This window comes from Rutidosis leptorrhynchoides, chromosome 3 (genome assembly GCF_046630445.1).
Source record: "Rutidosis leptorrhynchoides isolate AG116_Rl617_1_P2 chromosome 3, CSIRO_AGI_Rlap_v1, whole genome shotgun sequence".
Lineage (NCBI taxonomy): Eukaryota > Viridiplantae > Streptophyta > Magnoliopsida > Asterales > Asteraceae > Rutidosis > Rutidosis leptorrhynchoides.
This window is the reverse complement of record NC_092335.1, coordinates 624,326,623-624,352,131: the sequence shown is the minus strand read 5'-3', so window position 1 is coordinate 624,352,131 and position 25,509 is coordinate 624,326,623. Positions and strand designations below refer to the sequence as shown.

At 32.9% G+C, this 25,509-nt stretch overlaps 3 protein-coding genes across 4 annotated transcripts; 1 reads left to right on the top strand and 2 right to left on the bottom strand.

Moving 5' to 3' along the window:
* Nucleotides 1-1,560: 1,560 nt before the first annotated feature.
* Nucleotides 1,561-2,569, top strand: LOC139902313 (uncharacterized). The gene is made up of 2 exons (XM_071884952.1): nt 1,561-1,599; nt 1,730-2,569. The coding sequence occupies exons 1-2, from the start codon at nt 1,561-1,563 to the stop codon at nt 2,567-2,569; spliced, it is 879 nt and encodes a 292-aa protein (XP_071741053.1).
* Nucleotides 2,570-7,494: 4,925 nt separating this feature from the next.
* On the bottom strand, nt 7,495-13,011 carry LOC139898974 (methyl-CpG-binding domain-containing protein 7-like). 2 transcript variants are annotated; one of them, XM_071881788.1, is made up of 9 exons: nt 12,740-13,011; nt 11,570-11,656; nt 10,765-10,956; nt 10,611-10,649; nt 10,369-10,515; nt 9,334-9,498; nt 8,854-9,073; nt 8,384-8,437; nt 7,495-7,697 (listed from the first exon to the last, which is right to left on the bottom strand). In XM_071881788.1, the coding sequence occupies exons 1-7, from the start codon at nt 12,890-12,892 to the stop codon at nt 8,876-8,878; spliced, it is 981 nt and encodes a 326-aa protein (XP_071737889.1). In that variant the 5' UTR covers nt 12,893-13,011; the 3' UTR covers nt 7,495-7,697; nt 8,384-8,437; nt 8,854-8,875. The 2 variants fall into 2 exon arrangements, with proteins under 2 accessions (XP_071737889.1, XP_071737890.1); XM_071881789.1 differs by having other exon boundaries at nt 7,495-7,693.
* A 9,793-nt stretch (nt 13,012-22,804) lies between these two features.
* Nucleotides 22,805-24,042, bottom strand: LOC139902311 (uncharacterized). The gene is made up of 2 exons (XM_071884951.1): nt 23,849-24,042; nt 22,805-23,075 (listed from the first exon to the last, which is right to left on the bottom strand). The coding sequence occupies exons 1-2, from the start codon at nt 24,040-24,042 to the stop codon at nt 22,805-22,807; spliced, it is 465 nt and encodes a 154-aa protein (XP_071741052.1).
* Nucleotides 24,043-25,509: the final 1,467 nt, after the last annotated feature.

The following is a 25,509-nucleotide window of genomic DNA, read 5'->3' as shown; positions in this document are numbered from 1 at the left end:
AGTGATTACAAGTTTAAACCTTCGAATAAGATAGCTTTATATGTATGAATCGAATGATGTTATGAACATCATTACTACCTTAAGTTCCTTGGATGAACCTACTGGAAAAGAGAAAAATGGATCTAGCTTCAATGGATCCTTGGATGGCTCAAAGTTCTTGAAGCAAAATCATGACACGAAAACAAGTTCAAGTAAGATCATCACTTGAAATAAGATTGTTATAGTTATAGAAATTGAACCAAAGTTTGAATATGATTATTACCTTGTATTAGAATGATAACCTACTGTAAGAAACAAAGATTTCTTGAGGTTGGATGATCACCTTACAAGATTGGAAGTGAGCTAGCAAACTTGAAAGTATTCTTGATTTTATGAAACTAGAACTTTTGGAATTTATGAAGAACACTTAGAACTTGAAGATAGAACTTGAGAGAGTTCAATTAGATGAAGAAAATTGAAGAATGAAAGTGTTTGTAGGTGTTTTTGGTCGTTGGTGTATGGATTAGATATAAAGGATATGTAATTTTGTTTTCATGTAAATAAGTCATGAATGATTACTCATATTTTTGTAATCTTATGAGATATTTCATGCTAGTTGCCAAATGATGGTTCCCACATGTGTTAGGTGACTCACATGGGCTGCTAAGAGCTGATCATTGGAGTGTATATACCAATAGTACATACATCTAAAAGCTGTGTATTGTACGAGTACGAATACGGGTGCATACGAGTAGAATTGTTGATGAAACTGAACGAGAATGTAATTGTAAGCATTTTTGTTAAGTAGAAGTATTTTGATAAGTGTATTGAAGTCTTTCAAAAGTGTATAAATACATATTAAAACACTACATGTATATACATTTTAACTGAGTCGTTAAGTCATCGTTAGTCGTTACATGTAAGTGTTGTTTTGAAACCTTTAGGTTAACGATCTTGTTAAATGTTGTTAACCCAATGTTTATAATATCAAAAGAGATTTTAAATTATTATATTATCATGATATTATGATGTACGAATATCTCTTAATATGATATATATACATTAAATGTCGTTACAACGATAAACGTTACATATATGTCTCGTTTCAAAATCATTAAGTTAGTAGTCTTGTTTTTACATATGTAGTTCATTGTTAATATAATTAATGATATGTTTACTTATCATAATATCATGTTAACTATATATATAACCATATATATGTCATCATATAGTTTTTTTACAAGTTTTAACGTTCGTGAATCACCGGTCAACTTGGGTGGTCAATTGTCTATATGAAACCTATTTCAATTAATCAAGTCTTAACAAGTTTGATTGCTTAACATGTTGGAAACATTTAATCATGTAAACATCAATCTCAATTAATATATATAAACATGGAAAAGTTCGGGTCACTACATTCTCGCTCTTCCGCGCTCCGCCATGTGTGATTAAACATCTTGAGTTTGTAAGACGTTCTTTTTTTTGGGGCGGGACGGGAAATAATTCAAAAATTTCTTGGGTCAAATGGGATGATACATTACTACCATGTTGTGAGAGCGGGCTAAATTTGGGTTCTCTTAAATGTCAAAACGTGGCTTTGATTGGCAATTGGTGGTGGAGGTTCCTTTCCGAGCCCAACACTTTGTGGGTCAAAGTCATCTCGAGCATATATAGGTCTTCGGGTGGGCTTTCACTTAATGGGTCATCTCATATTGGTTCCTTCAAATCAATTTGGAATGATATCATTAAGTGCGGGTGGGACATTGAAAAAACTAACATTCCTTTTAGGAAACTTTTTGTCAAAGATATAGGTGATGGGGCTTCAACTTCATTTTGGAATGACGTTTGGATTGGTGAGGTGGCGTTGAAAGATAGATTCAAGAGATTAGCGAGACTCGAGACCAACTTAGAGGCGACTGTTCGTGATCGGTTACAATATGATGGTTCGAAATGCATAGGTGTTTGGTCATGGGCAAGATCTTCCTCCGGGCGTGCTAATGGAGAATTGGAAAATCTCAACGAGCTACTAGTAGGCGCGGTTATTAATCCACTAAAGCAAGACATGTGGAGGTGGGGTGCGGCTAACAACGGCAAATTCACAACAAAATCTTTAAGGAAATTTATCGATGAAAAAATGATACCTCGGGGAAATGGTAATATTGAGACTTTGCGCAACAACTTGGTTCCAAAGAAAATAGAAGTATTCGTGTGGCGTGCAAGAAGGAAAAGACTTCCAAACTTAATTGAATTGGATAAAAGAGGAATTGACTTAAACACGGTTCGTTGTCCACTTTGTGATGATGATATCGAATCGATAGACCATTCTCTTTTTTTGTGCAAACATGTAATGGAAGTATGGAACAAGGTTTTCGAGTGGTGGGGTCTTGAAAAACTTGATCCCTGTAACTTAGGGGACCCATTGGCGGATACGGGACAAGCAAACTCGACATTTGGGAAGGACATTTGGCAAACAGTAATTTGGTCTTCTAGTTACCTTATTTGGAAAAACCGTAACCAAAAATTTTTCTCAAATAAGTCTTGGAATGCACCGGTTGCTCTAAATGAGATACAAGTAAAAAGCTACGAGTGAGTTGCGAAGAGGTGTAAAGACAAACTTCTTGATTGGCATAATTGGATTCATAATTCACAATTTTTTCTAATGTGAGATACTTGCAAATGTGTGATGTATTAGTCTAATCATAAGTTGTCATCTTGACATCTGTATCATCAGGTCGTAGGCTGCGAGGAACAAACAAACACTGTACTGTGTATATCTTGAGTTACATAAAATCTATTTGCTTTTCAAAAAAAAAAAATTTGTGAGAATTCTAATTGGGATTTTATGTTCAGATTTTTTAAATGGACCATTAGGGATTTGTGTAAATTGGACTTATGATTCTCTTAATGGGCTAAGCACTATGAGGTAGGGCGACAGATTAAAATTGCTTAAACATTCAACTGTAAATGCCCAAAATATGCCAAATGGCTAATTTATTTATATTTATATTTATATTTATATATATACTAATAGACAAAACACTATTTTACTATTCATCAACAGTAACCAAAACACTCTTTCACTATTCATCAATAGTAATCAGGGGTATTTTAGCCATTTCACCTTTTTTCAACGATAAAATAAGCAACTTTCGTAAAAGAACCAACCATTCAATGTTACCAAAAGATGTCGAAAAAAATTCTTTTTTACAAAAAAATCAACTAACTTTTTTTTCCCTTCTTTCTTTTCTTCTTCAACGATAAAGGAGACAACTTTCATAAAATGAACAACTCTTCAATGCTATCAAAAGATGTCGAAAAACATTTTTTTTTACAAAATAGATCAACTAACTTTTAAAAAAAACAGCGAACGCTAAAAGAAGCAACTTTCACAAAAGGAAGAACCCTTCAATGTTAGATGTAGAAAAAACTTTTTTTTTACAAAATAGATCAAGACTTTTTTTCTAACTCGCATTCAAAACGGAGCCCCCGACGCGAAGCGAGGGCTCCACAACTAGTTACTACTATATACAATTGAACAAATTTTGAGTTACTATTCCTCAATAGCAACTCTTTTGTCCTTTTCTATTTTTTTTTCATACCAAACTATTTTTGTCTTTGCTCCAACAACATCTAACCGCCATACTTTTGACAATGCAACTTTTAGAACTTACCCACATAGCTTTTAGACCTAAAAAACCTCATAAACCCACCCCAAACTTTGAACGCAAATACTTTTATTTTTCTAGCGAAATAAAAAGACACCACCTACACAAATTAACTCACAACATATTTTCGAACATACAATTTTTACCAGCAATCGGCCTGAAGAGCACTGCCACACGCCACACACATAGGTCATCGTAAATTTCTCCCGCCACTTTTTCTGAGTTTTTCCATGTAGTATAGATGTGTTCTTCATTGGGAACAAAAGATATCAGCGATGGAAAAAGGAAAGAAAGAAGAAAAGTCCGGACGTTCGGAGGATACCGGAAGCCGGAACGACGCCGAAAAAAAAATCAGATAAGCGAGACACATGAGAGAAGGCAGAGTCAACAAAAATGTACAGACTCATAGAGCAAATATTCAGAAGATATTGTAAATGGTTACCTGAGAAGAAGACCGGAGACCAGAGAATCAAATGGAAAAGGCAAAATGAGATGAGTAGATTTTAAATTAAGAGAGGAATATATAAGGGAGCACGTGATAACTTTTTTAATACTAGCTACATAGATATAGTCCTTGCTCCAATTAAAGACTTGGAGTCATTAATAAAATATTCCTTTAATGTGTAACACAAATTACGTTACAATTAAAATTATAAATTACATCAAAATTGGGTCATTCTTTTCTAACTTGAATTTTCAAACATTATAAAATCATTTTTCTAATTTATACGAAGTAATTTTTATTACGTGTATAAAAATTTATTTACGTGTTATATAGTAATTATTTATAACAATTAATTTGATACATCTAAAAAAAATATTATACAATATAATTTGAACAGTTCGGGATAATAAATTTGTTACAACTCATATAGTAATATATGACAGTATGTTTCTTTGCAATTGTATTAGATATTTAATATGTTAAAACGAATTATTGTCTTATAGCTAGGTTACGTTAACTGCTTTGCTTCAATATATTTTTATTAGAATATATATAATTGGATGCTACAAATTTTTTTTTACGTAAACGAATGGTGGCCGCCGCAACGCGCGGCTGACCATCCTGCTTGTTAGAAGAAAAATTTAAGGTGGGGCAGCCTCCCCCCTTTGTCTTGTAAATACTCCGCCCCTGAGTCTTTGATTATTTTTATTATTATAATATATTATTATTATTATTATTATATTATTATTATATTACTCCACTACTGCACGGAGTATTATTTATTATTATTATTATTATTATTATTATTATTATTATTATTATTATTATTATTATTATACAAACATGCAGAATCGTTACAACTTGTCTGGTGACTAATTTTGATCTCTTGTACTTCGTGTTAGTTGCCTTGTAAATCTTCGTCTTTAACCGATTTCTTGACATAATTTTCACCTTGAAGTTTCATTTACAAACTCGAATTATTTATACAATTACAACTTGAAAATGAAACAATTACAATTAAAAACTTATTTAGGACTGATATTCCGATTAGAAATGTGTATATTTTTAGCAATATCACACACTTTCTAGGATGCCCCAGTAAGTTGTGTCTATGTTATGAGATGATCAGATCCGACTCAAGAAAGCAACCTTCGAGTTGGAAGGTTATGGTTACGTTTATGATTATGTTTATTTTATGTTCACGCCATTTTATCTACCATTAACTCACTAAGCATGTGACTTACCCCATTTATGTTGTAATGTTTTTAGGTTCTAGATGGCATCAGGAAGGTAAAGAATCGGCTAAGGATTAGTGGAGCATTGACATATTATTAAGTGGTGTTGCAAGTCTCTTTTGAACCTAATTCTATGATAACTGCTTAGTAACACGTTGGGTCAATTGTGTCTTTTATATTATCTATGTTTGAGTTATGACGCGAGACCAAATGTATGTGATTAATGTTTGTGTAACGGGATATCCATGCTGAAGAAATGTTTGGATGATGCTTGATAAATGTTATTTTTTGCTATAAATAAACACTTAATGGTTTTGAAGTATTGATTTGATGTAAGGTTTAAAGTATAACATGTGGTATTTGAATTTTGTCTGTCATTGTCGAAATGGGTATTTATACACGGGTCGAAAAGAGTTTAAAAAGGCTGAAACTGAAGTTTCAAATTTCAGCACATGATGTGCCGCCCTAATGTCTTCGTGCGCTGCACCATAACCAGCGAAATGGACAGAGTTTAGTCAGTAGGTTTTGATGATTTAAAGTGCGCCGCAATCGCCACTCGGTGCGCCGAAATCACTGGGTGCGCCGCACCTGCTGTAGAAAAAGAAAAAAAAATTCGTTTTCTATTATGGGTGCGTTATAATTCGTCATTTCATCTTTCATTCTTTACTTCTTTCTCCTCTCTCTATTTAAATAACACGACAACGACGTTTTCTTTAACCAATTCAACCACAAAAATACAACTGTGTTAAAAAAAAAAAAAAAAACTATAAACTAGACCGTGTTAACAATTTCTTTATGTCATTAAAACTTTCTTTTTGCACTTATTGTGATATCCTACGCGTCATTATCGATATAATTATAATCAATCTTAGGGGTTGATTACATATCTTTCTATTAACTCTTTAAATAACATATACAGTATATTCAACTAACCGCAAGGTGTTAGTGCATTGGCGATGACTCCAATATGATGCAAAAAAAAATTTCCTTGTGCTTACCCGCTCATTTCATTGGTTTCGGAGGTTTCAGACGTCTCTGCGTTTGAACCTCACCCCGGGGGTTTTACCACACGCGATGTCCGTATGAATTCTTCGTAGGGTTTCCTCCGAGGGGCGGTAGGATTGTGTTGGTTCGCCCAGAGAAATGATCAAGTGAGGGGTTCCAACATCGCGTACGGACCCCGTCAACGACTCCGAACCGTTGTTAAAAAACATATATACTCAACTAAATAATATAACATCAAATATACCCAATTTAAATGCTAAAGCACTCATATTTATCCTTTTCATTAAATATTTTATATATTCAATTACACACAAAAAAATCAGATGAACCCGAAACTCTAATAATCAATAACTCGAAAGCTGAAACTCTAAATCCTACAACCTTAATTCTAAACTCTCTACACTAATGATTAATAAATACTAGACTCTAAACTCTAATGATCAATAAACCTACGGATGGCAAAAAAAAACTCGTACCCGATGGGAAAACCCTAAAGCCAATATTTTTGGGCAGAGTTTGGGCGGGGTAAATGGGTCTAGGGCCAGGTATGGAGATGCTTTTAGTTTTTTTGCGGGTCCGAGTATGGGAACGGTTTTAGACACAAACCTGATTACCCGACTCAGATACCCGAAAAGACCCGAGTCCATATACCCGACCCATAAACCTGATTACTCGGCCCGTATTCCTGATTATTATGTCTGTCATTTACCGAATAGTTCGTAAGTAAATGGGGATCTGGATACCTTTGCGAAAACTCATTACTTACTAGTTAGTAACTAACTAGTAACTAAACAGGGACTGGTGGGTCCAGGTTTGGGACCTTTTTTACTTAATCCGAACTCAAATCCTGTCCGGTGCTATCCCTATAAATTCAAATCCTAGCGGTCTAGGATTTATTGGTCGTTAAAGTTTAGGTTTCATTTGATATTTTGGTTTGAAATTATTTATAAATATTTTTTTATAATAAAATAGATAAATATGAGAGTTTAATTTAGTTGAATATATATGTTATCTATAAAAGTTACTAGTATTCTTCTGGAATATTTAATAGCCCCATAGCACAAAATATAGTACAGTACTATTCAAAACAAAAAGTGGAAACTTAAGTTGTTTACATTTTACATTTACATTTACATTTTACATAAAAAACAAAGTAAAAAAGGGCAACGAGAAATGAAAAAAAGCGATAGATAAAATGTTATAATATAACATGTTAACCTTACACACTTGACTTCGAAAATTAAATAGTCAAACGTAGACAAGTCACTTGTTATAATTTATTATAATAACAGACACTACTACTGTACACATACTTCATCATCTCCAGATGGTCCCAAACTACAACTCATGCTGCAGATTCAAGCCTACCTTCGTAGATCAACAAACGAAAAATAGTATCAGTTCATTGATTCAGTTGACTACATTAAAAGAAAAGTCACCTTCAATTAATTCTACACATGAAACTATCAGCACTTAATTTGTAAGTAAAAATAAAAAGGTAGAAGGTTTGCCTTGTTCGGGCTACCCGAGAGGGCGGGTGATCCGACCCCATACTCTGATCTACTCAGCCCAACATGATTATTCTTTGGCTGTTTCCAACCCATCCCTGGCCACAACTACTAAATATTCGTCCTAGACAGGAGGATTCGAACCCGAGACCTCTTGCAAGGAACTCAGGCCCCAACCACCTGGCTATCTTCGAAAATGTGTCCCTTTTTTATTGAAATAAGATACATTACATTCTTGTAAAAATCGCATTTATTTTCGATTGACATGAGTCGTAAGGTTTCTACAATTAAGCTTTTCTAAACACTTGTGGGAGACTTTTGGCTTTAAAATTTGAATAGAAGGTTTCTTCGTATATGTTTTTCCCAAAAACCCAATGATCTTAGTTTAAGATGGCATATGAGTTAGTCTTCCCGATCTTAATAAAAGAAATCAAAACGTCTTTTAATAACTTTTATTCAGTCATATCAGATAATGATGTCAAGAAGACAATCTTTTTTGCTTTCGGCATATGAATATACCATAATCGAATAGAGTACAAGATTTACCTGTCAGCACGAGAGTCCATTTAAAAGGATCTTCCATAATATAGTCGGTCAAATCTGAAATGTAACCAACATTTGCAAATAATTATTCTCTTATAGCAAAATCTTGTTCTTGAAAAACAAAGGACAACTAAATAAAAATGAAAATAATAGATAAATAACTTCCAACTTCTTTCCAAGACAAGCCTGCAGTTTCATAACCAGAGTGCCCAAACAAAACTTACAAAAACTAATGAAGATATGCAGTTACTAGACGTGTCAAAATGGGTCATTCTTCTATACACGTTAAGTTGGGCTGACCCGAAATGGTTGTACTCTTTTAGCGTGAGACAAATGATCACACAAATTATGTAAGTTCACCTAGCTTACTTTTAACGCATTTGACAAGATACAGATATAACCTAGTTTGACTCAACTCATGTAATAAGTAAATGGGTCGAAATTATCATTCCTAACTAACAAGATTTAGATACCTTATTACATAGAATTTGGAGTTCATTGTTTTGTTTTGATGGCCATCATAAACGCGTTAACCCATTGTTGCTTAACGGGATCTTGAACCAACGTCTCATCCACAAACGCGTTCCAATCGTGTGCACCGTTACCAGCAATTACCCAATTAATTTTGCTTGGAATTGAAGTTTTCTCTTTTCTAGATGCACTTTTCTTCCATGAATTGTACGAGCCACATTTCTAAAAAAGATAAAAGGTGACAAAATGAGTGGGTCAAAATTGATATTTCTAGTTTTTTAATCTAGAAAAGAGTGGGTCAAAATGATTATAGAGTGACTTATAAACAAACTTTTTAATTTTTAATCAATTGACCTGTTAGATATCAAACAGCATCCAGACGACCCATTATTAGGTAAATGGGTCAAAATAGATATTTTTAGTGGTAAGCAGCGGTGGAGTAACAGAAGAATAAAAAACAGAACTTAATTAGCGAACTAAACCTTTATACAACTGCTTAACTTAAAAGCTTTGGAAAGGGGTAAGTGGTTCTCTTTAATTTCTTCAAGAACAACTGATAATGGTGAATGTTCTTCAAGTTCTGTAAGATATTTCTGAACTGCAACCAAAGATCGGAACCTTTGTCCACTCCCAGGTTCATAATAATACTGCACATTAAGTGGTAGATGTTTCATCATAAATATTTGATTAATAAAAAAAAAAAACTGTTATTGAATAAAAAAGTAGTACTAAGTTTTCTAACATGAACCAATACTAAAAATCAAAAAGATAATTTAAAAGGTATACAACATAGAACTATCAATACATGAAAGATCACGTAGTATTGTCTTTCATTAATTCCTGTTGTGTTGGAAGGGAGAATACACATTTGGTACATATTTGGTTTAAAAAGAATCAGTAAACATATGATTTAAGAGATTGAACTGAAATGACAAGGTTTAAAAAGACGCGAGACGGAGACGAGTCAGCCAGGACCTTGAAAGGCAAAGTTAGTCAAGACGGGGTCGAGACGGAGGTTGACCAACATTGACTTTTATATATAAATACATAAAAAAAATAAATATTTTAAGCATGAATATTTAAAAATAAAAGATTTACAAATAAGATGATGTGGTGTTAGTTAACCTAAAATATAAAATATAGGTTTTTATAATGTTTTTTTTATAATTATAGTGTATTTGTGTATTTATATATTATTCTTAGGTATACTAGGTAACTCGGTGTGTTTCCCAGATAATTCATAAATAGGCTTGGGATTTTCATTATACTAGAAGAAGACCAGGCTTTTGACCGACTTTGACCCGACTTATTCCGACTATGCCCCGACTGTTTAGCGTTGACCGACTAATTTTTGGGCGAAACATGACAGGCTAGTCACCAAACCGTCGCAACCGCTGTTGGCAATCATGATCGACAAATAGCATTATTAGAGAATAGCGATCAAACAAGGTTTCCAAAAGTCAGAAGACACAATATAAACAACACATGTAAGTTACAGAAGGAATAAAACATGTTACCCTGTCAATATGGTCTCCAGTTCTACGAGGCACCATCTCGACAACCCATCCATCAGGGAGTTTGAAGGAAGAGCGAGGTGAAATTGATGCGGGAGACACAATAGCCAACTGGTTTTGATTATCTTTATTTTCTTCTAAAGCTAATATCTGCAATGTCATTAGCATCACCATAATCATCAATTTATATTGTCGAATAACTATTAGTTGTGGGCTTGTGGCAGGGCTGAATGTTTAAAACTGACCTTATCACTGGCCACAATCATACGTCGACTGGCTGAATTCTACAAAATGCAAATTTTACTAACTAACATATTTCTTAATCACAAGTTAGAGAATTTAGAGCTTATCTTGAAACAAAAAACATCAACGCCTGAACAAAACATTTATGGAACTCACCTCTGTATCACGATGATAAGTTAGCCTCCTGGGTCGTAATTTTGTATGTGTAATTCCATCAGTAATATTTTTCTCATCATTTTCATCATAAATAATTCGCCTTTTCTTTGAAGGTAAAACTCCTTCAGTAACGTATCTCTCAACCTCTTTGAGAGATCTGAAATATCGTCCAGTTTTGGGATCACGATAATACTGCACAAAAGTATCAAAAATATACATCACTTTTAATGCTACATGAAATGAAATACTTGTATGATACTACATAAAGGATTTTACAATTTTCAAAATTTCTTAAAAAGAGAATGATAGGAGGAGGAATAAGTACTGAAACGTGAAAAGACTATTAATCTGAATTTAAACCATTATCCAATTAAATAGATCATGATCTATTACACTAAATATCTAATTTTGATTGCATTAAGGATCCAATTAGATGAAACATGTCATTTTAACTTTCATGATATAAGAATTTTTAGATCAACATCCATAAAAATAACAGTATATCTGTAACTGTAACTGTATAGTCCATGTGTTTAGAATAAAACCTTACGGCTTTTAGTGTATAAAACTATTACTGTAAATTATAATATAAATACATTCATTTGTAAAGAGAAAACCAATGTAGATGTACTTTAGAAGGTTGTTTATTCTGTAAAGTGCATATGTAAAAGCTATCATATATAAGGTTTAATCTATTGATCTATATTAGATAGATAGTAACACTACTTCAATAATTATAAATTTACAACTGCTACTATCCCCGCATAATATTTTTCGTTATTAGTATATAACCGTTTACAATTACCTTGTCAGCAGCATCTCCGTGCTTACGAAGTACCTTTTTCACATGCCAACCTTCTGGCAGAGTAAACTTAGAGGCTGTTGGAAACAACTGCAATAATCGTTACTATTAGCATATGTAAACCATATGGTGCTTTTTAAATGGCCGTGTTTGGCAACAAGTTTTTTGGAGTTTTTAGCTTTTATGAAAAAGCTCCTATCAAATAAAAAACTCCGTTAGGTTGCAAGAGCTTAAAGCTTTTTGAGGGAGGGAAAAATCTAAAAGCTAAAACCTAATAGAACTAGTGTTTAGCTTTTAACTTCTAGCTTTTTGTCATTTTACTCTTTAGCTACTTTGCCAAACAACCAAATACATATAAAAAGCTAATAGCTATCCGCTATCCGCTATCCGCTATAAGCTAACAGCTAAAAGCTACCAGCTACTAGCTAGTTTTGTCAAACATACCCATTGTATATATAGGAGAACGATCAAATGAGAAGCTAATTTTGGGTGAAAAAGTGAGAAGATGTTGATTCACTATATTTACAACTATGAATTATAATTCTCCTTCGAAAATCATCTTCATTTGATAATGATCTCATACATAAACATAATTGTGAATCAAAATTACAAATTGTAACTAAACATTATTAATCCAATGATAATATTCAAAGCTAAAATTTTAATAAATTATATCTATATTTATCTATAATAAATTATATATTATAAAATAAAATTTTACCAATGAAAACACAACAGTGAAGGATCGTGCATGTACAGTGATGCTTTTCATAAAAAGCCATCACGCAGTATTTTATATAAACCTTCAAAATCATTTTTCAGATGAATCTTCACAGTAAAGATTTTGTGCAAAACTTTTATTATTATAAGAAAATAAATCTTCAGATCACTTAGTGTATGGTATATTGTATGAATTTTTTGCACATTAATTAAGCTAATGATAGTTTGCTCATGCAAATCAATCGGCACACACAAAATGTAATTCACTCAATTGAATTACACAATTAGCAAACGTACAGATAGAATAGGTAAATCAACTACTTTTAGAATATGTAATAACGAATTTAAACGCATTTTAATGAAATCGAATAATAATTAGGTGAAATGCACAGCATAATTAGGTCAAGTAAATAGAAATAGATACAGATACACTACTGAATTGACGCCGTAGACCTTTTTAACAACGGAATCGTGATCAGGAGTGATTGAAGATGAAGTGGAGATATCATATGAAATTGGAGTTACGACGTCGACAGGAACAAGCTGACGGTTAACGGCGTAATCATCGGTGTCCATTAGCTGATAATCGTGAATCGTGGCACGCATACACCGTTGTAACTCGCACAGGTCATTGCATTTTTGGCACCTATTTGCAGTTTTCGATCATAACAATTTTTCTTTTTTGCTCAAAGTTATTTGGAAATTAGTACTTACAGTTTTGTGTATTAGTCATCCGTCTCAAAACAAAAATAACCATCTGTTTTAATTTTTAGAGTTTCTTATTTCAATTTTAATTTTAAGACAAAATTCTTAAATTCCTCCCCTGTGTTTGTTCCTTTTATTTTTTTTAGTCCCTCCCAATTAATAGCTGCAAAAACCATCCTTATTTCCATTTTTAAGTCCCAATTTAGTCCTTCTGTTAACATCCGTTTAAAGTTGCCATTAGTACTATTTTGTGCTAGTCACATGACTGTTTAAAACATACCCTATAAGCAATTACAAATATTAGAACCCTAATTCAGTTCGATACTTCTCAGGCACCTTTCCAGAGCAAACTTCGATCCAAGGAAATCAATGCATGTGTATTGTGTGTGTGGTAGTTCTTCTGTTATCTGTATCTCAAAGACATCAAAGAATCCAGGTCGTAAGTTCTTTTGTTGTGCTCGAAGTGTAAGATTTGTTGTCGTATTCTTTTTTTTTCTTTTTTTTTTGTAAAATTAAAATACATATTTAATTGACAAGATAATCGATATGCTACAGGAACGTAAGATTTCGGTTTCATTTGCTTGGTGGATCCTCCAATTGAAGAAATATTACGTGAAAAGGATGCTCAATTGCTAAGATGGGAGAAACTTGTTTTTTTCATGTCGATTTGTTTTTTTGTTATTTGTATTTCAATTAGATAGTAGTGTAGTTGTAATGTGATAGGTTGATCAATTGATGTAAGTCAAGTTTATTAATTTGGTCTTTCATTGGAACTGAACTTGTGTAACTTATACTCCATGAAATGAAAATGGTGACTGTTTTTTACCCACTTGTTTGATGTGTGTGTTTTGATTGGAATTGGACTTGTTTAACTGATATTCCAGGAAATGAAAATGGTGAATGTTTTGACATGATGCATTAACTCACTTTTTTTGACCCATTTTATGTATCAAACAAGTGACAATGACAGTAATATCACATTTGATCACATTTGATATGATTTTGAAGAAGGAAACAATGACAGTAATTATATAACAGGCAATTGTCCTATCTATAACCATTACATTACAAATTAAATATTATATAGAGGTTCAAGTAGACCATCATCAGCGTATAATATTCCTAATTAAATTCAACAGACGCTTCAGCTATTTTATCCAAGTTTATACACCTAATTAAACTGTAACTATCTCAAAATACTTTCATAACAAGAAGATATGACCCAAGTTGAAAACAATTGACTGTTTTGACCCATGTTGAATACAAGTGACTATTTTGACCCAAGTTGAAAACAATTGACTGTTTTGACCCATGTTGAATACAAGTGACTATTTTGACCCAAGTTGAAAACAATTGACTGTTTTGACCCATGTTGACTGTTTTGAAACAAGTTAATTCTTTTGACCCATTTAACCTAAACATTTAACCTAAACATTTTAACCTAAACATTTAACCATTGTTGACTGTTTTTAAACAAGTGACTTCTTTTGACCCATTTTAACCTAAACTTTTAACCTAAATATGAAACCCTAGTTGACTGTTTTTAAACAAGTGACTTCTTTTGACCCATTTTAACCTAAATATTAAACCCATGTGGACTGTTTTGAAACATTCATTGATAATATGCATTCAAACACAACCATTCAAAATCCAAATAGATTCAAAATAACCATCCAAAAAACAGTACATTAGATTCATAATAACCATTCAAAATCCAAAATAGCATCAACGCTAGTTCAATTAAACATTCAAAATCCAAAATAAGCATTAAAAAAAACACTACATCAGATTCATCTTGATCATTCAGAAACCATCATGCATTTCTCTTCACTGGTAGTTTTTGTCTCTGTTGACCATATTGACTTGAACCATGATTCCAGCTTTGACTCCATCGTTGACTTACATTTTGACTTCCACCTTGACTCCATCATTGACTTTCAAATTCACTTGTTTGACCACCACTTCTTCCACCACCTGTTTGACCACCACCTCTTCCACCTTGAAGAACCACTATCATGACCATTTTCATTTTCATTATCATCAACATTAACATAATCTTCTAAATTTTGATAACCAGAGTGTTCCACTAAAGCCAAATCATCATCAATATAAGAAATCAACTGTCCACTATCTATGATTAAATTAGAAAAAAAAAAAACAAAAATCATTATTATCAATGGAACAGTTCTTTTACTGATATTTATAAAATTAAACAAAAAAATAAGAAAGAAAAAGATAAATCGAAAACTTACCATAACTTTTTTGCAGATCAGCATTGTCAATACCCTCAATAGTAGATGAAGGAGAAAACGCGGACATTTGAGTCGCATAAACAGGTGGATGAACTGCAATTGTATCTTGAGAAACGACTAGGTTTTTTGGCAACTGCATAATATGAAACGTTGCATTGCTGGTCACGTGAGAAGCATGTGATTAATTAACCTTGCAACACTTTTGGACTGTCACGTGAGCAGCAGCATGTGTCCATTACCCTTAACGGACGTTTAAGAAAAAGTAACAGAGGGACGAAATTGAGATTTAAAATGGCATTTAAGGACTATTATAAATGATTTTGAGGGAGAGGGACTAAAAAAAAGAAAATTGACAAACACGGGGATGAATTTGGGAATTTTGTCTAATTTTAAATATTTTATTGTGTTATATAATCATATTATTTTTTATTTTATTTTTTTATTTTTTTTTTAACCTGAGTATCCAACATTTTTTAAATGACTAATCCAGGGCGACTACCTGCTTTGCGAACAGTAGAGTTATTGCAGACGAACCTCTGTGGCCATGAGAGAGAATAAAGTCAAATAATGGACAAAATTGCATCGTTGGTCTTTCACCTTTGTATCAAACAACAAAGGTAATTTTTTTCTTTTTTTGACCTCGTTAACCCTCATTTATCATTTTATGACATGGATGACCATGTCACTAATGATCGTTAGTATTTCTCTGCTTGATCATGTGCAATGCACATGAGGATAATTTCATCAATTCGTATTGTACTTTTGTTAACTTTTGTCTTCATCCCCAAAATTTCAATTTTCTTCCTATCAATCTTCATCTTCTATATATATATATATATATATATATATATATATATATATATATATATATATATATATATCAAGTAATTACACTTGATATTAAAAATCATTTTTTGATAATATATATCAAGTAATTGCATTTGTAATTGTAATGCAGATGTATCTTCGGTGAAAAATAACGTTTACAAAAAAATATATACTTAATGGGTGCTTTTATGTGTAGGATTTAGGGATGGCAAAAAAGTCCGAATCGGACGGGGAAAATCGAAACTCGACATAATTGGGTCGGGTCTGTTCCGGGTCTACGGGTCTTGGGCCGGGTATGAGATTGATTTTCAAAAAATATCCGGGTTCGGGTTCGAGTCTGGGTTTAAATAAAGACCCGTCTACCCGGCCCGTTTACCCGGTCCGTATAATAATAATAATAATAATAATAATAATAATAATAATAATAATAATAATAATAATAATAATAATAATAATAATAATAATAACAATAATAATTAAAAATGAATAATAATAAAAATTAAATTAAAAAATATGTTGATTACAAAGTTAATATGAATTTATATATTTATTTATCATCTATCAACTTCACATTTTCATCTGCATTCAAATCAAGAATCTGATTTATAAAAATATTTAAAAATTGATAGTGATAATAATTGGAAATACGAAATAATATATATTGTACAAATATACACATATAAATAAAGCATATAATTTACAGAGTTATAGATTATATATGCTTTTGGTAATGTATTTATTTGCTAGAAAAAAAATAAATTGAGGTACCCGTTTACCCGCGGGTAAACCCGTTTACCCGCTAGTTAGTAAACCCGTTTACCCGCTAGTTAGTAAACCCGTTTACCCGTCGGGTATTTGGTCCGGGTTTGGGACTAGTTTTCCTTATTGGGTCCGGGTCAGGGATTACCCAAACCCGGTCCAAACCCGGCCCGATGCCATGACTAGGATTCATATAAAACCATTCAGGGGTGAATATCTATGTGTTGAAATTGCAAACAAGGTATGTAGTGCCAATAAAATCGACTTTTATTAGCAAATAATGTTTTTAAATTTGATGTAATGGTTATTAATGATTATATCTATTAAATCTAAACGTCATATTTTTGAAAAGTCAGCTTTGAATAAATTGCTTTCTTAATATAGCTTTTGTTATAATAAAGATAAAGAAAGAAAGAAATATAAAGAAGATTGAGGATGAGAAATTGACGATTGAAGATTGTTGAGGATTATAATGTCACATTAATTATAGTATGGGACGTATCAAGTAGCTCATAATCGCGTAATAAACGATACTCCGGTGACGAATTAAGTCGTAAATAAATTAAATATTAAATAATTAATATATATTATGAAACAAATATTAGCAACGAAGATCGTAATTTTTCCTTTTATTATTTTCTGAAAAAATTACGTCGATAGTACATGTGGTTTGTTTTGTTTTTCATCACATCATCTATACTTTTTTTTTGCTTCATTAGTACTTTTTGTTGGACAATCGTGGTTAGTACCCAACACTTCACATGTGCAACGCATGTGAGGGTAATTTTGTCATTTACGTATAATAAGTAAAGCTTAGGTATTACTTATGCAAAAGTGTACAAACCACGGGTACCAATGGCGTAATTTTTTCTATCAATTACTTGAAATGAATTATTTATTATTATTATTATTATTATTATTATTATTATTATTATTATTATTATTATTATTATTATTATTATTATTATTAATTTCAATTAATTATCTCTTTAAATTTGGTCGTCTAAATAATATGAACAACATTCTATATCCCACATAAACTGATCAATCCCTAATTAATGATGTTACTTAATTACGGATCGAGTGCAATGAGATTATGATGGAGGATGGAATGTTTGATGATTATTTTGGGCCCCGATGATCGTCTTTCACTTTAACTATCAAGTGATCAACCACCCCGACCCGGTCTTGATTGTTAATTAGCATGATTCACCTTAACTCAATGCGAAAGTTCCTTGGGCAAAGTCACAAGTGAAATTCACAAAGGCTTGGGCAAATGGCAGAGAATCAACAACCTATAAATGAGAGGCCATGCTCTCTATTTATAGTATTCGATATATCTGCGGTCTGCGAATTGCTTAACTGTCTGCGGAAACTCAGCGGATTAAACCGCAGTCCTTTATTAGTGCGGAAACATAACCATTGTACTTATTTTCAGCGAATATTTCATAGCTTTGGATTACAGTTCGCGCAATTCTGCTTTTGGCATTTAGCAAAGAAAATATACATATACAATGCTATGTATATGATCAAGTCCCCCCAGTTTATTATGATACATTTCGCGAAGCAAATGTATCATGATAAACTCTAAAAATTCGCAGTTATCGCAACCATCATTCGCACTTAATCATATTCGCTTTGACTTAGTTACCGTTACAGGCAAAAGTTACCATTTGAGTTATCACAACGGTTAATTAACACAATCAATTGCCATCCTTATCTCCCCTATATATATCGTGATTCACAATCACCAAGTTCTCACTTGCTTTGTCTGACATACTTCTGTATTACAAAAATTCGCAATTAACCCTTACAAATTCTCAACCACAACTTCGCCTTCGTAGACAAAAATGAAGATTGATGAGGTCGATAGAAAAGTGGATCCCAAGGCTCTAATTACGAAACTGCTAACAAGCCCGGAATCTAAATCGACAGCATCTTCCGGCAGCCAAATCAAGCAGGAAAAACAGGCTATTCCTGTCGTTGATTTGACGTTGAAACGACCACTTCAAACTCTACCATCATCGCAGAGCAAGAAGCTCAAACAAAGCACCCCCTTATTCGATAATCCACTCATATCGGATTATGAAGGAGAGCAACAAACTGGTATAACACAATCATCTTTGATGCATGTAATTTTCTAGATTTTTTACTTTTGCTATTATAATAATTACATTGTTTTGCAGGAGGCTCGCCTTTCAACCTAGTTTACCCTAGTCCGCAGTTCGCGGCACAAATCACCGAGATATTTCGCACTCCACCGGATTCTTATGGTGTGCGAATCGATGGTTTATCAGGATACACTTATGCATCATCTGGCGCTGCTCTGGATCAGCGCCAACAGATGAAGTTAGCAATCCCCGTCGAGCTTCACCGCGAATTCTCCAGACTTTCTGCGCTTGATGCGCATAACAGTTTTGTTCAGAACTTCTACATGTGTTTCAACTCGGCGTACGATATGATATGCCGTCAAGAACAGTTTTTCAATGTTCTTGAAGCCGAGCAACAGAAAATACAACACTGAGAGGATCAAAGCTTAAAACAGCGAGAAACGTTGTGTTGATCTCTCATTTGAACTCACCGCGTCTAAAATCGCGGTGGATGACTTGAAGCTGCAAGTGTCTGCTGCAGCTGAAAAGTAAAACAATCTCCAGACTATTATCTCCTCCTTACAAGAGGAGGTTTCAAAGCTTACTGCAGAGCGAGACACCGCTCTGGCCTCCGCAGCTTCCGCGAAGCTTGAGTTCATCCAACTCCGCCAACACTTACCGGAGTTTGCTAAAAAGGTTCTCAATTCGCGTCCCGTGAATGTTCAATTTTCTACTTACGCAGCTGCTTTACGATTGCGCGAGAGAGTAGAGTTCCTGGATGAAATTGCTCCATACTTGATAATGCTAAAAACGAACATATATTTCATAGCATTATTCCTCAAGAAAGTCAAGCTTTTAGTTGCAATTGTCCTATTTACAAGTGATATTCGTTTAAATAATAAAAGGTGAAGACAAAAGGCAGATTCGACGAATTGAAGACGCAAACGACCAAAAAGCTCAAAAGTACAAAAGACAATCAAAGAGGTTCCAATTATTGATAAGAAACGTCTCAAAATTACAAGAGTACAAGATTCAAAACGCAAAGTACAAGATATTAAATTGTACGCAAGGACGTTCGAAAATCCGGAACCGGGACCAGAGTCAACTCTCAACGCTTGACGCAACGGACTAAAAATTACAAGTCAACTATGCACATAAATATAATATAATATTTAAATAATTCTTATAATTATTTATATATTATATATTATATTATTAAAAACCGTCGGCAGAAAAAACAAAGGCATGTGAGCCTCTCCAGCTGGCCATGCGATCGCATGGCCTTGAAGGGTAAAGCTCATGCGATCGCATGAGCCACTTTTCCAGCCCACATGCCTATAAAATTCGCAGCTTGGTGAACATCAAAACACATCTTTTTCTTCTCCTCATTCATACGTAGTATATATTTATATTTATATTTTAATTTTAATTCTAATAATAAGGGTATGTTAGCGAATGTTGTAAGGGTGTAAGTCGAAATTCTGTCCGTGTAACGCTACGCTATTTTTAATCATTGTAAGTTATGTTCAACCTTTTTACATTAATGTCTCGTAGCTAAGTTATTATTATGCTTATTTAAAACGAAGTAATCATGATGTTGGGCTAATTACTAAAATTGGGTAATTGGGCTTTGTACCATAATTGGGGTTTGAACAAAAGAACGACACTTGTGGAAATTAGACTATGGGCTATTAATGGACTTTATATTTGTTTAACTAAATGATAGTTTGTTAATTTTAATATAAAGATTTACAATTGAACGTCCCTATAAATAACCATATACACTCGATCGGACACGATGGGCGGGATATTTATATGTACGAATAATCGTTCATTTAACCGGACACGGGAATGGATTAATAGCCACTAGAATTATTAAAACAGGTGTGAATTTTGTACAAGGACACTTGGCATAATTGATAACAAAGTATTAAAACTTTTGGTTACACTCAGTCGACATCCTGGTGTAATTATTAAACAAAGTATTAAAATCTTGTTACAGTTTAAGTCCCCAATTAGTTGGAATATTTAACTTCGGGTATAAGGATAATTTGACGAGGACACTCGCACTTTATATTTATGACTGATGGACTGTTATGGACAAAAACCAGACGGACATATTAAATAATTCAGGACAAAGGACAATTAACCCATGGGCATAAAACTAAAATCAACACGTCAAACATCATGATTACGGAAGTTTAAATAAGCATAATTCTTTTATTTCATATTTAATTTCCTTTATTTTATATTTAATTGCACTTCTAATTATCGCACTTTTATTTATTGTTATTGTATTTAATTGCAATTTTAATTATCGTACTTTTTAATTATCGCAAGTTTATTTTATCGCACTTTTATTTATCGCAATTTCATTATCGTTATTTACTTTACGCTTTAAATTAAGTCTTTTATTTATTTAATATTTTACATTTTATTTTAACTGCGACTAAAGTTTTAAAATCGACAAACCGGTCATTAAACGGTAAAAACCCCCCTTTATAATAATAATATTACTTATATATATATTTGTATTTTTATAAAATAAAACTAATATAGCGTTAAGCTTTGATTAAAAGATTTTCCCTGTGGAACGAACCGGACTTACTAAAAACTACACTACTGTACGATTAGGTACACTGCCTATAAGTGTTGTAGCAAGGTTTAAGTATATCCATTCAATAAATAAATAAATATCTTGAGTAAAATTGTATCGTATTTAATAGTATTTCCTTGTAAAATATAAGCTATTTTATATACACCTCGCAGAACATCAATACTGCACCATACCAGATCCACTACCTCCCGCCATCAATGACCGCGTTTGTTCACTTGCCGAAGCACGTGATGCTGCTGCTATTGCGCAAACAAACTTAGCGGACATTCCAATCGACAAAGTTAATGCAATAAGTCAACAGGATGATGCCACTGTGAAAGACAACATCGCACTTGATTTAGCTAAGAAAGAATAAGACTTTGTAAAACTTAGCGCGCAGCTATCTCTGCGTAATTATTAATGAAATTTTGTATTTTCATATTTATTCGCGAGTACTCTTTATTTATATAGCGCTTTTTCGTAAACAGTATTCATAACACAAACTTGTCCTTTGCAATTTCCAACCTTTATTATTGTGCACATAATAAATGCGTACTTTTGCGAAACAATCTGTATGCGTATATATTTATACGTTATGAATCTTTTAAGTCCGCCAAAATGATCATTAGGCAATTAATTAGCATTGTGAAGCATCTAAGTATTGGCAAAACCAAATACTTAGGATATAAAATTCCTTTCGCAATAATTTGCATGCAAAAGTGGGCAATTTCATCACTTTGCTATCAAAACACTTGCGAAATACTACAACTCTATGAAACAAACTATAAAACATTTCATAATCGTTCGCATTTCACAGATAAAATTTTCACATACTTTTACAAGTGTTTATTTTTAAAATTCCTACAAGCGTGATCAAGACTTGCAAAAAAAATTAAAAACAAAAACACCTAATAAGTATATCAGCCATATGCCTTGAATTCAATTTCGCACTTTGTACACATATCCTAGATAGTTTTCACAAAAGCTATGCATAATATCGCTTTAATAAGACAACATGCCACACATTAGGTAAAGTTCGCCCTTCCATATCCGCGAGCTTATATGAACCTGCTGCATTAATTGCCACAACTTGATAAGGGCCTTCCCAATTAGGACCCAGTTTTCCAAGCTTTTCTGCTCTGCTTGCTTCATTATTTCGCAACACCCATTCACCTATAGTGAAAGACAAAGTACGCACTCTTTTGTTATAATACTTAGCAATTTGCTGCTTATTATTCGCTTCTCTGATAGCGGCCATTAACCTCCGCTCTTCAATGAAATTCAGGTTTTAGCTCAACGCAGCATCATTCGCTTCTTCCTCAAAGTTAACTATTCTGTGCGTTGGTACCAGAATTTCTGCGGGAATTACTGCTTCAGAGCCATACACCAAACTAAAAGGTGTTTCCCCTGTGCTCTTTTTGAAAGTTGTGCGATGTGCCCACAACACATTGGGTAATTCATCTACCCAACCAGTTCGCTTTTCGCATAACCTCTTTTTAATTCCGCTTACTATACCGCGGTTGGTTGCTTCGCATAAGCCATTAGCTTGTGGTGCGCTACTGATGTAAACTTTTGTATGATATTTAAATCAGTGCACCATGTTTTGAAAGGATCTTTCGCTATTTGTGCGCCATTATCTCTAACCAGTTCTCGCGGAATGCCAAATCTACAAACAATGTATTCTCATACAAAATTTCGCACTTGTAGACCAGTAATAGTGCGGACCGCCTTAGCTTCAACCCATTTGGTAAAATAATCGATTGCCACAATCAGGAATTTAACATTACCAGGCCCTGTGGGAAATGGTCCTACAATATCAATAGCCCATTTGTGAAATGGCCATGGCGAATTGACAGGAATCATATCATGCCTTGGCATTCGATTCTGCGGGGCATGCCTTTGGCAACTTTTACATCTTTTAACAATTTTCGCCACATCGCGGTATAGGGATGGCCAAAAGTAACTCATCCGCATAATTTTTGCTGCAATTGTTTTGTAGCCTGAATGCAGTGCACAAGTACCATTATGCACTTCATCTACAATCATTTCTGCCTCAATTGGGCCAACACATCGCATCATTGGTCCGCAGTACGATTTGCAGTATAAAATATCATTTTGAATGATATACATTGGTGCCCGCTCTCTTACTAAACGAGCTTCGCGGCTGTCGCTTGGCAAAGTATCATTGCGGATATATTGTATAATTGGTTCCATCCAATTTGGTTGTTCTTCTTCAACAGATGCGACCATTAAGTCGCTATCTATTGACTTACTTGGTAATTCCTCAACTCATACTTGTTTTTGAAAATGTGAAAATGTTAAAGCGACCAACTTGCTCAAAGCATCCGCCTTCTTATTTTGACTTCTTGGCACTTGCGCAAGTTCAAAATGCTCAAACCGCGCTGCTAATTCTTTCAATAGCTGCAAGTATTTCTGCATAGAAGGATCATGTGCTTCAAAAGATCCATTAAACTGATTCGCTACTAACTGCGAATCTGTAAATGCTCGCAACTTAGTGATATTCATTTTTCGCGCAATATTTAAACCAGCAAGTAGTGCTTCATATTCTGCTTCATTATTTGACACATCAAAATTAAAACGCAGTGCATACGTATCGCAATTTCATTATCGTTATTTACTTTACGCTTTAAATTATGTCTTTTATTTATTTAATATTTTACATTTTGTTTTAACTGCGACTAAAGTTTTAAAATCGACAAACCGGTCATTAAACGGTAAAAACCCCCCTTTATAATAATAATATTACTTATATATATATATATATGTATTTTTATAAAATAAAACTAATATAGCGTTAAGCTTTGATTAAAAGATTTTCCCTGTGGAACGAACCGGACTTACTAAAAACTACACTACTGTACGATTAGGTACGCTGTCTATAAGTGTTGTAGCAAGGTTTAAGTATATCCATTCAATAAATAAATAAATATCTTGAGTAAAATTGTATCGTATTTAATAGTATTTCCTTGTAAAATATAAGCTATTTTATATACACCTCGCAGAACATCAAGTATTTTTTGGCGCCGCTGCCGGGGACAATCTAGCTTAAAAGCCGGAAGCACAACGCTAATATATATAAAAAAAAAGATTTTTCTTTTTAGTTTACTTTTATAAAAAAAAAATACGCTTTTGTAAAAATACGTTTTAAATATTCAAAAATATAAAAAGAAAAACAAAAATATAAATATTTTTAAGAGTTTGGTAAATATTTAAGTTTTATAAAGTTTCTTTATTTCTATTTTTTAGTTTGTAAAAATATAAGTTTTATTTAATTTATAAATATATTTTATAAATATATTTTACAGCAAAAACAGAAAATAAAAAAAAATATATTAAAACTCGAGTCCGGTACTGTAGCAGCCCACTCTGTGGCCCGAAACCCTAGCACATGCGATCGCATGGCCGGGTAGCTTAGGACTCATGCGATCGCATGAGACCGTCTGACATGCCACAGTTGACTGCAGCCTGCATTAATTACGAATTATAATTATTATTATTATATTTAAACCCTAATTAGGGTTATATATTATATAATTTAATTTAGTGTTATTTATTTAATTTGTATTTTTAGTTTAATTAGTTTATTTAAATTGTAAAATTAATAGTTTTATTAAATAAATAATATAAAAATAATATTTTTATAAAAATTGTAATTTTTACAACTTTTAATATATTTTTATATTTTGTCCCTTTTTATTTGTTTTTAGCGTAACTTTTGTATTTTTCGTTCATATTTAGTTTTAAGACATAGTTTTTGCCATAGTTATTTTTACTTCTACATTTTTAGGCTTTGCCGTAAAATCCCTTAAGTGCCTTTTCTTTAGACTAAGATTTAAGTGCTTTAGAATTTTGCGACGCCTTTTTAAGTTTTAGTTTCTTTTTAAGTTATTTCCATTTGGGATATAGATTTACTTGTAAGCTTTAATATTTTTAGACGCCTTTTACCTATGTATCAATTATCATTCTAATTAG